This window comes from Echinops telfairi, unplaced genomic scaffold (assembly GCF_000313985.2).
Source record: "Echinops telfairi isolate 266 unplaced genomic scaffold, ASM31398v2 ScPeMD7_7469;HRSCAF=8507_1, whole genome shotgun sequence".
NCBI classification, from domain to species: Eukaryota; Metazoa; Chordata; class Mammalia; order Afrosoricida; family Tenrecidae; genus Echinops; species Echinops telfairi.
Window position 1 is genome coordinate 135,983,035 of NW_022111373.1, and position 12,001 is coordinate 135,995,035.

Sequence of the window (12,001 nt, forward strand, 5' to 3'; positions counted from 1 at the left end):
GCTACTAACTGTAATTTTGCTGTTACGAATCAGGCGTCCCCTGTGAAAGGGTCGTTCGACCCCCAAAGGGGTTGAGACTCACAGGTTGAGAACCACTGAGTTAGAGTAACTGGTAGAGTTGAACTACTGACTTTGTAGTTAGCAGCCTAACGCATAATCCACTACGCCACCAGCCCCAGTGCGCTACACATTGGGTGCTGGCGACAAGGTCACCAGTTGGAAACCACCAGCTGCTCTGAGGGAGGAAAATGAAACTGCACCTATCAAAGATGCATCGCCTCTGAAGCACACAGAGGCAGTTCCACCTTGCTGTAGGGTCAGTGAGAGTCCGAATCGACATCAGGCTGTAATGTAAGCCTCTTGGCTTTGCATGGACTCCAGCTAACAGCAAGCCTGCAGGACAGAGGAAGTGCCTCACGGTGTTTCCAAGGCTATGAGTTTTTATGGAAGCCCACTGCCACTTCTTCCTCCCACTGAGGAGTTAGGAGCCAAATCCTCTCACCACGGTGCCCCCAGGCCTCCTTGCCTATCTAGGGAAGACTAGCTCTCTGCCATTTCTGCCCCTGGTCTGCAGCTCAGATTACACTTCCCTCTAGCCCTGGTTTTAAGTGCCCTGGTGGTGTGGTGGCGTACACACTGGGCTGCTAACCACTGGGTCAGCAGTGCAAGCTCCCCAGCAACCCTGCAGGAGAGGCGGCTGCCTGCTGCCTTAAAGATCTGTGGTCTTGGAAACCGCGCAGCAGCTCTCCTCTATACTGCAGGGTAGCATGAGTCTCATCAGGCTGGGCACAGTGGGTTGGGGAGATTGGCGGCCCCGGTGTGATGGCATACATTCTCTTCCCAGTGCTCAAAGACAAAGGCTACACGACGCTGCAGGATGAGGCCATCAAGGTCTTCCACTCCCTGCAGCAACTGGAATCCATGTCAGACCCCGTTCCCATCATCCAGGGCATCCTCCAGACGGGGCATGACCTCCGCCCACTGCGAGACGAGCTCTACTGCCAGCTCATCAAGCAGACCAACAAGGTGCCCCAGCCGGGCAGCGTGGGCAACCTGTACAACTGGCAGATTCTGACCTGCCTGAGCTGCACACTCCTGCCCAGCCGGGGGATCCTCAAGTACCTCAAGTTCCACCTTAAGAGGTAAGGGAGTGGGGTGAGAAGGGTGGGCCGCGGGCCCCACAGGACATAGCTGAGAGAAACAGGACCTCAGTGGAAGGCACTGCATGTGGGTCTTGGCCCTGGTGGCCCTGCGGGGGAAGGCAGGGACTGCTCACGACAAGGTCAGCAGTGCAAACCCACTAGCCGCTCCTCAGGAGGAACGTGAGGCAGGCTGTTCCTGAAAAGATGAGGCTTTCTAATTCCGTCAAGTTAGTCTCAGAAATCCCCCGGGGCGGTTCTACCCTGACCTACACGTTGGCTCAGTGGCAGTGAGTTCTGGTTTACCCCAGGTGAGGATTACAGTTTAGGAAACTCCAAGGAGGGCGGGGGAGGCATTCTAGTGCTGCCCTGCCAAACAGGGTCACTGAGTCCAAACAGGCTCCACAACACCCACCACTCCATATAAACAGTGGATAGCATCCTAGTGGCAGGGGTGATTGTTCCAGATCTGACAGGTGCAGTTTGACTGACTGGAATAGCAGGCCTCCATGTGGCCTCACAAGTGTGAGTATTCAAAGCCCTGCAGCAAAAAAATGTTCCCAAACATTGGCTCAAAAACTCAGTGGATGGAGTTTTTTGTTTTTTCCCCCAGTATTTAAACAGAATCAGGCAGTCTCCATGTTCGCTGTGTTCACCACTAGGGGGTGCTGCCACATCTTCTGCAGCATCTTGCCAGCCACAGCCCAGCTGTGTGACAGTCACTGTTTGTGCCTAGGATCCGGGAGCAGTTCCTGGGAACTGAGATGGAAAAGTACGCCCTCTTCATTTACGAATCTCTCAAGAAAACTAAATGCAGAGAGTTTGTGCCTTCCCGGGATGAGATCGAAGCTCTGATCCAGAGGCAGGAAATGACCTCCACAGTGTACTGCCACGGCGGCGGCTCCTGCAAGATCACCATCAACTCCCACACCACGGCTGGGGAGGTGAGCAAGGGCAATGAGCCCCGCCAGGCTGGCTGGCATGTGCAGTAGTAACAAAGAAATGAGTGTGTCCCCAACCACCAAAAGAACAAAATACGTATGGAAAGTGAGTAGAAACACATTAGCCTTGTACCAAAATCACGGAAACCTAGTCCTACCAAGTTGTGTGTCTGCTGTAAGTTGCAGACCTAATGCAGATCCCTGCACAGCGGCAAAGGTGCCTCATGCACCTGCAGCGAGTTGCTTCTGATTGTATGTGTCTAGAATGTTGTATCTATGTATCTATCTGTACATATGTGTCTAGAATGTTGGGCTAGGTGATCACTCTTCATTTCTTCCCCTTTCCTTTCTATACATCGTTTTATTGTGGTAAAAAATACCTATAGTGAGGCATTTGCCAGTTCGGTGTGTTTTCTACATACAATTGCGTAACACCAGGTGCATCCAATCACCATGTGGGTTGGCTTTTTTGTTTTCCATCAACAATTCATGCCCGTTTTGTTCCTGGCCATTGGTTGCAATCCCCACCCCGAAACATCACTTATCCTTTAACCTATTTCCTCCCGGTGTTTCCTGTATCTGTTCTTCCTCTTTTACGCCTTCTGAACTTTGTCCTGGGGCAAATGTGGACCCTGTGATCTCGCATGGTTAATTACTTAAGGAACTGGGTGTTCTTGTTCCTTTGTTTATAGACCTGTCTTGTTTTGCTGAAAATTGAGCCATCGAGTGAGTTCATTTCCAGCCATGAAAGGTGATCCAACCAGTAAGCCTGGTCTTTGGTGGGATTTTGAGTTTTTGTTTTAACTTTTTTGCCCTCCATCCAGGATCTGTTAATGACCCCTTTCAGAGGGGTCAACAATGGTAGCTGGGCACCATCTAGTTCTGGTCTCAGGGTCATGGAGGACTGAGGTTTAAGTGGTCCTTGGGCCCTCTGAATTATTTCCCTCTTGTGTCTCTGACTGCCTTCATTCTTCTTTGCTCTAGAGGAGGAGAAACCAATCATTGCACTTACGTGGCTGTTCATCCAAGTAAGATGGTAGAACATTCTTGTCCCAGTGGAGTGCATTGTGCCAGTTGAGCCTGGGAGGTTGCTTCCCGCCTTACTTAGACCAGCATAGGTTCACATGAGGCCCGGACAGCCTCACAGGCAGAGAGGGACCGCAGTTGAGGCCCCATGCTGTGTCCCTCAGGTGGTGGAGAAGCTGATCAGAGGGCTCGCCATGGAGGACAGCAGGAACATGTTTGCCTTGTTTGAGAACAACGGGCACCATGACAAAGCCATCGAGAGCCGGACCATCGTGGCTGACGTGTTAGCAAAGTTTGAAAAGTGAGTTGCTCCCTCTCAAAGGCCACCCTAGCCAATACCTGAATGAAGCACAAGGGAGGGGAGCTGAACTCCCATTCCATTGTCCTCCTGACTGGACTGCTACCTGGGCTGAAGTGTGAGCTTTGATGGTTCCCACATCTCCTAGGTAAAGCCTTCATCTGGAGTCTGGCTGGTTCTTGACCCTGCCTTTCTCCTGGGCCCTGCTGTACTCCATTACCAACTGGAGAGGCCCTCCTCGTTCTTAGCCTTGTACTTGTCATTCACTTTGAAACCAGGCTGATAGGCCCATGCCAAAGTATGGCCCTTTCAAGCCCCATTCTATAGCTCCTGAACCTACAACAAGGTTTGGGGTGGCACATTATTCAAAAGATGGGTGGTTCAAACCCACCCTCGCCACCACAGAAGGAAGGCCTATTTGCCTGTGTATAGACTCCAGCCAAGTCTACCCTGGGGAGCAGCTCTATTGCACAGCACCCGGGATGCCAGAAGGAGTGGAGTCGACTGGGTGCCATCGGGTGTGGGGTTTGGGGACCTACAGTGTGAGGGGAGCTTCAAAGAGTGCACGGAAGGAAGGTTGAATTAGAACAGAATTTTCCCATGGTCCCATTTTGAAGCCCCATCATGTGACTTAGGACTCTAAAGCACACACACACAGCCCCTCGTGAAGGTGGTAGGGATTTGAGGGCTGGGGGAAGAAGGAAGCAGTAGCCAGCATTTCTTTTCTGCCCGTAAAGTGTTGGACGCAGGGGCCTCAGAACGGGCTCGGTTAAGGGCGGCCGCTTGGCGCCTAAAGGGAGGCGGGGTGGAATCGCGCTGGTTTGTTTCGGTCACGGAGTCCCTGGGAGGTGGAGGGACCCTCCTGTTGGTGGTACCCACCGCCACCCACCCCATCACAGGGTACCTGGATGCCAGGTCCCGGGGTGGACTCACATAGCGCAGCAGCAAACGTAAGGGTTGGTGGTTCCCCGAGAGAACGCGGCCGCTTGGTGCCGGCCTGGCGTGTCAGCCGAGCGAGGCCGTCCTCCGACGTTGCGTCACCCGTCTCCTCCACCCCTCTCGTAGGCTGGCCGCCACGTCGGACGCGGGGGACGCCCCATGGAGATTCTACTTCAAACTGTACTGTTTCTTGGACACGGATCACGTGCCAAAGGACAGCGTGGAGTTCGCGTTCATGTTTGAACAGGTAAGAGCTGTGGGGACGCGACCCTCGCCCCCGGCGAGCCGGCCGCCGTCGCATGCACCGGGTGGCGCCGTGGCAACCGTGTCCCGGCATGCACCGGGCCGGGCCCTTCCGCGTTGGTAGGCGGGGCGCTGTGCGCGGCTGCGCACTGCTGGGCCGGAAGCTGCCCCTCCGAGGAGGAACCCGGCACCTGGGAATCTGGGCCGGGGTGAGGGGCATTTCTCTTCTCCCGGCGTAGGCTTGGGATCCTGTGTCCGGCGCTTGGGGAGCCTCCCTCTAGGTGGACCCTGGAGGAAGGAACTTGTCTCCCGGTCTGGATCCCTGGAGATTGGCGACCCCTGTCCACTCCTTCCCGGTCTCAGAGGGCACCTACCCTTTCCCCCTTTTGCGTTTTGGGGGAGGGCCCGGGGCTCTGTGCTTACGTACTGCACAGAGGTGATTGGATGTGGGGCTCACCCAGCCCCGACGGACCCCCGTTAATATAGCAGAGAGAATCCTGGTGTACAGGCGAGGGCTCCCACATAGGGGCAATCGATGTCCGTGTCGGGGACATGGTAGAGGAGGTTGGGGCGACCGAGCCCTCCCCTCACCCTGTGTCCTCTTTCAGGCCCACGAGGCGGTGATCCACGGCCACTACCCGGCCCCAGAGGAGAACCTGCAGGTGCTGGCCGCCCTGCGCCTCCAATACCTGCAGGGGGACCACGGCCCGCAAGCCCCCACCCCCGCCTTGGAGGAGCTTTACCCACTGCAGCGGCTGCGGGCCCGCATCAGCCAGTCCACCAAGGGCTTCACGCCGGCGGGCGGCGAGCGGCTGGAGAAGCGGCGGGCCAGCTTCCTGGAGGGGACCCTGCGGCGCAGCTTCCGCCCGGCTGTGGCACAGCGGCAAAGGGCGGAGGAGGAGCAGATGGTGGACATGTGGGTGAAAGAGGAGGTGTCCTCCACTCGGGCCAGCATCCTCGACAAGTGGAAGAAACTCCAGGGCCTGAGCCAGGAGCAGGCCATGGCCAAGTACATGGCGGTCATCAAGGAGTGGCCCGGCTACGGCTCCACACTCTTTGACGTGGAGGTGAGGGTGGTGGCCGAAGAGGCTGCCTGCAAACCTGTCAGGGCCAGGCTCGCCCACCCTCTGCCATCAGATGCCCCAAGTCTTTACTGTACCCACACTCTTCACCCCAACACTTCTCTCTGTGCCCTACTGCTTCCCATAATGCAGTGGTGGCTGTGAGGGCCAGACCTCGGAGGAACTGCCTTGGTTTTCAAGGTCACACAAGTTGTCCCGCCTTTGACAGAATCCAGTCTCTTGGGTTCTTTGTCACTCATCTGAGTGGGGAGAACCTGAACGTTTCCTCTCTGAAAGATTTGGCCTTTCTCAGCTTTTACTCTGGTAGGAGTGAAAGGAACATGAGAAAGCTGCTTCTTCCAGATTCGCTTCTGCTCTGCCTCAGGAGCTGTAAATAGTTCTGACTGAAGCTGCTGATAGAAAAAGTTTACATACACTGTTTGAGGGTGCTGGTAGCATAATGGGTTGTGGGTTGGACTGCTAACCACAAGAGCACCAGTTTGAACCCATCAGCCGCTCTGAGAGAGATGAGGCTTTTTCTGCTGCTGTAAGTATTTATAGATTCAGAAACCCACAGGTGCAGTTCTACTCTGTCCTAGTGTCCCTGTGAGTCAGAAACACTGTGGGGCACTTCTAGACCTTATAGTGTTGCTATAAGTTGGAATTGATTCAAAGCATTGCGGATATGTACTATATGCAAATTAGAAACTTGAGACGTAGTTATATTTTGCATTTTTGTGTTTTCGGCCAAGACCATGTGTTTGAAGGAAGTAATTTTATTTCATGGTTGAAATGTAACCGTTAGCATTCATCCAGCACTCCTTCATATTTTAAAGTAGACCCTTTCCACAAAGTAAATCACACTAGTTGGCTAGGTCCTCCCCACCCAGTACTTTCCAGGCGATGCCAATTCACAGCAGCCTAAGAGTCCGGGGCAACGGTCCCATGGGGTTTCTAAGGCTGGGCTCTTTCCCGAAGCATGATGCCACATCTTTCTCCTGTGGAGCATCCGGTGGGTTCGAATCACAGGCCTTTCTTTAACAGCATCAGGGCATTTAACGGCCGCACCACCAGGGCTTCTAGATCTTCACAAGAGCACAAAACCTCATCTTTATTCCTTGGAGCAGCTAGGGAATCTGAGCCGCCCACCCTGCGGTTAGCAGTCCAAGTGTTATCCCACAGCACCACAGGGCTCCTTGATCCTCAAATGAGGCCTTGTAAAATAGCCCCTATTACGGCTTTTCATCAGACCCTGGCTTGGTGGGTGGGTGGGTGCTCTCTCTTGCCACTCTAACAGATACACTACCAGTGGTGCAATTTTTTCAAGCATTTATGTTCTCATGGTTCAGAAGGCAGGAAGTCAATTCTGGGTATGGGCTCTGGGGAAAGGCTTCCTGTCTTGGTTAGCTTAGGAGGACTTGCCTTATCTTTCTAAACTTCTTGTAAACTTAATATGGGATTAACATCTCTCTCTTCTGCCTCTGCTTCTCAGAACATGTTTTTGTTTTTTTATATATATCTCAAAATGGATGGCTATTTTGCATTTTCGAGTTTTGGGCCAAGACCATGTGTTTGAAGGGAATGATTCTATTTCATGGTTGAAATGTAACCATTAGCATCAGTCCATGAACCTGGTGGAAAGACAACCCATTCCTCAGTAGGATGATCACCATAGGCCATGAATGTCCAGCATGTATGGCCAGGGTATTCAGTTCAATCCCCGGTTGTTGGCTGCTGATAACTGGTTCTCAGAAGTGGTGTATTATAGGTTTCCCAGGATAAGGAAAATCTTATTTACCAAGACTCATAGAAAACATTGTTTTTGTTGTAGTCATCTGAGTGACAGTTGCCAGAACACGTTAGTTTTCCATCCAACAATCTGCCCGTGTTTTGTTTTGTGACATTGGTTGCAAGGACTGGATGTTAGAGCACTTCTCCCAAGCTGTCCCTGGGCCCCCTGTCCCCATTGGTCCTTGCCTGCCCCTTTCTGCCTCATGAGCTTGGTTGCTGGGTGAGTCCCACCCTATGAGTGTAGAAATTAGATGCTTTGTGTCATGTCCATCCTCGCTGGATCGCTGATGTTGGTTTCACTGGTTTGGGCTGGATCAGCCCCAGGTTCTTACCCTCTCTCTCCAGACTATTGTCCCTCCCTCTCCCTAGTCTGCATGAACATCACAAAATCCCTCATCCCCACAGGGGGCCAGCGGAGCTCCTAAGAGAATCTGGGGTCTGGAACTGAACTCTGCCGTAGCACCATGTTCAGCTAAACAGCAAGGGAGTGCTAACACTAGGGAGGTTCACACGCCCAAGAATCTCAACCATGTGAGGTCAAAGGACTGTTTAAAAGAGGAGGAGGAATGGGAACAGGAAGTGGGAGAAGTCATGTGTTTGAATGGTTGGGTGGAAAGCTGGTGGCCTGTTCTATTAACCCTCACCCGGCTCCCAATGACAAGTTTCCTAGGGCATCTGGGAGTCTGAGCACTGGATAGAGGGGGCAGAGTTGATGGCTTAGGTCACCTGACTCCCCAGAGTTTCTCAGGAGGCCCTCCCCTGGGATGTTTAAACCAGGTCTTGTCCATGTAGCTAATGACAGTAACTATTGGCCAGATGACACGGAGGCCTCGTCCCTGAGCACACTTTGGCCAGCCTCATGTTCTGGATTGATCAGCCAGCCAGAAAACCATCAAAACGGCTAGAATGGATAGCGTTTCTAGAGTTCACTCCCCACCAGTGTCCATGCACAGCACAAAGACGGTCCTCTGGGCGCCACATGTCCACATGTTCTAACCCTCTGCCGTCGTCCCTCTCACCCACAGTGCAAGGAAGGCGGCTTCCCCCAGGAGCTGTGGCTGGGCGTCAGCGCGGACGCGGTCTCCGTGTACAAGCGGGGGGAGGGGAGGCCCCTGGAAGTCTTCCAGTACGAGCACATCCTCTCCTTTGGGGCCCCACTGGCCAATACCTACAAGATCGTCGTGGACGAGCGCGAGCTGCTCTTTGAAACCAGCGAGGTAAGAGGCCGGCCGAGGAAGCCCCAGCTGGGCAGACGGGAACAGCACCCTACTTTCTGCTGCCCTTAGACACGGGATTTTCTGTTAATAGTTCCCCTTGACCCTATGACAAGACTTGGGTGGTGGGCCCTCTGCAGTGGCAGGTCCTCCCATGCAACACCTGTGCTTCCGGAAGCCTCGTGTAGTCACCTTTGCGACAGAAATGGCCTTTGAGAGGCAAGGTCTCCCCTGTGGAGATGACAGGCGAGAGAGGCAGAGGAGAGGTTGTGGGTGTCAGAGCCACAGCATAACTGCACAAACCTAGTGAAGGTTAGTAGAAGATTCTGGTGGAGTTGTGGAGAAGGACTTCATGCTTGGTAAGATAGCAGGTCAGCGGGGAAGAGGAGACTGACCCTCCACAGGGTGACTGACACAGTGACTGTAGCAGTGGGCTCAAACCGTACAATGACGAGGGAAGGGTGGCCCAAGACTGGGCAGGGTCTGTTCTATTGTGCCCAGACTTGCCGAACAGACTCGGCACGGGGGATAAGGTGATGAACTCGGAAAATGGATACAAGTGCCTCACGGGAGGGAGCTGAGAAATGTGTTGGCAATTCTGGGCAGAGTCACCAAAACTCAATGTAGGAACTAGTAGTTCCCGACCCATCACAATCCTGTGCCCAAGAGGGGGAGACTTGTTTGAGCCCTTTGTTGTAGCCGTGATGCCATTTCTTGGAGGTGAACCAGAGCTTCCCACCATTGGGGAACAGTAGTGGGAATAGCTGAGCCCTAAGGATGAGCCAGTGAGGGAAGGGCCTTGGTGGGCGATCCCCGAACCCCGCTGCAGACTGCTGCCCCACAGGGTTCCCATGGGACTGGGGGTGGTGGTTTTACCAGTGGGCAGGGTTAGGCTATCTTCCCAGGGGCCCGGGCCAGCGATGGGGAGGGAACTGCCAAGAGGGGCGGGTGGCCAGCACCTTCTGGGAACAAGTGTGAGAGGTGTCTGAGATGGCGGCTATCGCGCTCAGGCCGCATAGCGTTTATTCAGCTGCGTGGTAAGGACAGAACGGGGTGGGAATGTGCCCTGGTGTCGATGGCTCCGCCCCTCGGCGCTGTCTGCTGAAATGGAGGTAGCCATCATCCCGGTGTCCGATGTGTGCCGTCCCACCAGCCCAGTGGCCGTTTCTCCCAGGCAGAACCAGCCGGGAGTGCACGCTGTAGCAGAACCAGCAGGCCGGGGGTGCGGGGTGGCCCAGCACGGCTCCGGGTTCGGGCTCTCAACGCCGTGTGGCTGTGCTTGTCCGGCAGGTGGTGGACGTGGCCAAGCTCATGAAGGCCTACATCAGCATGATCGTGAAGAAGCGCTACAGCACGGCGCGCTCCGTCAGCAGCCAGGACAGCGCCAGGTGAAGCGGCGGGCGGCCCCACCAAGCCGCCGTCCATCTGCCCAACCGACTGAGCACACGGCACGGCCGCCGGACTCTGCGGAGTCCCGAGCGGCTCCCGGCCCCGCCACCCTCGGCGAGCCACCCTCCTCACAGTCTGCACAATTTCCAAAGCTTTAGTACTCTTCGAGGGGCCGTGCCTTAAAAAAAGAACGAGGAAACATGAACCCCACGCTGCCGCCAAAGCAGCCCGAAGTGCCTTAACCCGGGGAACGCCACTCACGGGCCTTCCACTGATGCTATTGCAGGGCAGGAGCGAGCTGGGAAGGGGCGTGTCCGCCTCCTTACGCACAGCCCTCCCAGCCTGGCCACCTTGGCTGAGGGCTGGGGGGAGAGGGAGTCGTGGGGGTCGGAGAGGAGCCGGAGTGCTGCAGGCAGCCTTCCTGGACGCATGTTCACTTTGTTCTTGCATTTCCCATGGCTCGGTGCCCGCCTGTGTGCACGCATGCCATAAGCGCGCCCCCATGACCCCATCTCCCGCACAGTCAAAGCAGGGGTGGGCTGCGTGGTCTAATGCTTCCGAGCCCCAGCGCAGCAGGCCGCCCTCTGACGCGGGAGTCTTCTCTGCTTCCAACGGCACCTTTGGACAACGGTGTCTGCTGTCTTCTAAGCCCGCTGCACCTACCGGCCTCACCACCACGGCCGCCTGCAGCATCACAGAGTCACGATGGAGGCCGCCTTCTCAAGGAGCGGAGTCAAATGCCAGTACCTGGGTCTACTGGCAGCTTAGAGCTGGGCCATCTCACTGTATCGATTACAAGAGGGCCAGGTGAACGGTGGTCGGAAGACGCTGCGCTCCTTGTGGGAGCAAGCCTTTCAAGGACCCCGGCATGAATCGGTGAGCCCTGAGTAGACACAGCTTTTAGCTCGAGGTCGCACGGGTGGTCTGAACAAAGTGCCCCGTGCCACGCCCATGACCAGGAGAGAAACCTGCCGGTCTTAGGCATCTATTTTTATATGGAGAAAGCAATCGTAAAGGTTCAGCCAACCAAGTCTCACCACAGGGAAACAAAATTCTGCCTTAGCCCTTTTGGACAAGTGCGCAAAATCATGTTTGTTGGCTCAAAAGAAAATCTAGCAATAAACAATATTAACTAATGTGTCCTGTGTTTCCTGTATCATTAAAAAAGGGGGGACACAGTACCGATTGCTACCGAGTCTTGCCCAACACTGACTGCAAGGGGGCATGCGGGTGGAACAGGGTGCCGGTGGGTTTCAAGGGGAGACTTTTTGGAAATAGATGGCCAGGCCTTTCCTCCAAGAGTAGACTCACACCTCCAAGCTCTTAGTTGGCAACTGAGCCATATCCATGGGCTCCACCTTTGTCCCAGGCAGCTGGGGTGGGGGTGGGTGTGGGTGGGGATGGGGCTTTGCATTGAATGCTCTGAATTCAAGCATATCCTAGCTCTGTGAGTCCAAAGCAAGGTGAAACGGGGGTCTTTCTGAATCACATTACCCACTCTGAGTGCAGAGCACCCAGCTCGCGACTAGGCCTGCCCGGAGCACACTGCTAGAGTCAGGCCAGCACCCTGCCAAGCAGAGTCACACTCTGAGTGGCCAGGCACCCACCCCACCCCTCTGACCCAGAGAGTTCCCTCCAAAGGGCCTAGCAGCTCTGGTCCCAGTTCTGGGGTGCTGCTTCCTCAGGCAGGTGCTTCTCACCTTTCTAGCCGCTCTAGGGCGGTGACGTCATCCTGCTGTCAGCCTCTCCCCAGGCCCTTTGGCCTCAGCGGTGGGAAGAAAGGGGTGCCTTTGTTCTCCTTTCAGGCTCAGAGACAGGGTGGGGGCACGCAGTGCCCTGGTCACCGATCCCTACTCCGGATGCCTCCGGCTTCCACCTCCCTCCTCACCCCACCCCACTTCCCACACACCTGTTTGTCTTTAATAGAACAGTGGTCCCCTATAATACTTGTCCTTTTGTG

The 12,001-nt window shown here is 55.0% G+C and overlaps 1 protein-coding gene across 1 annotated transcript in view; it reads left to right on the forward strand.

The window, feature by feature from the left end:
• Positions 1-11,177, forward strand: part of MYO10 (myosin X) — a 52,456-nt gene extending 41,279 nt beyond the window's left edge. Inside the window, exons 17-23 of the mRNA XM_045285063.1 lie at positions 845-1,142; positions 1,876-2,083; positions 3,271-3,407; positions 4,470-4,590; positions 5,195-5,653; positions 8,464-8,655; positions 9,943-11,177. Of these exons, the coding sequence (XP_045140998.1) occupies positions 845-1,142; positions 1,876-2,083; positions 3,271-3,407; positions 4,470-4,590; positions 5,195-5,653; positions 8,464-8,655; positions 9,943-10,044 (1,517 nt within the window). The 3' untranslated portion in view covers positions 10,045-11,177. The remainder of the gene's footprint in view (positions 1-844; positions 1,143-1,875; positions 2,084-3,270; positions 3,408-4,469; positions 4,591-5,194; positions 5,654-8,463; positions 8,656-9,942) is intronic.
• The last annotated feature ends 824 nt before the right edge of the window (positions 11,178-12,001 follow it).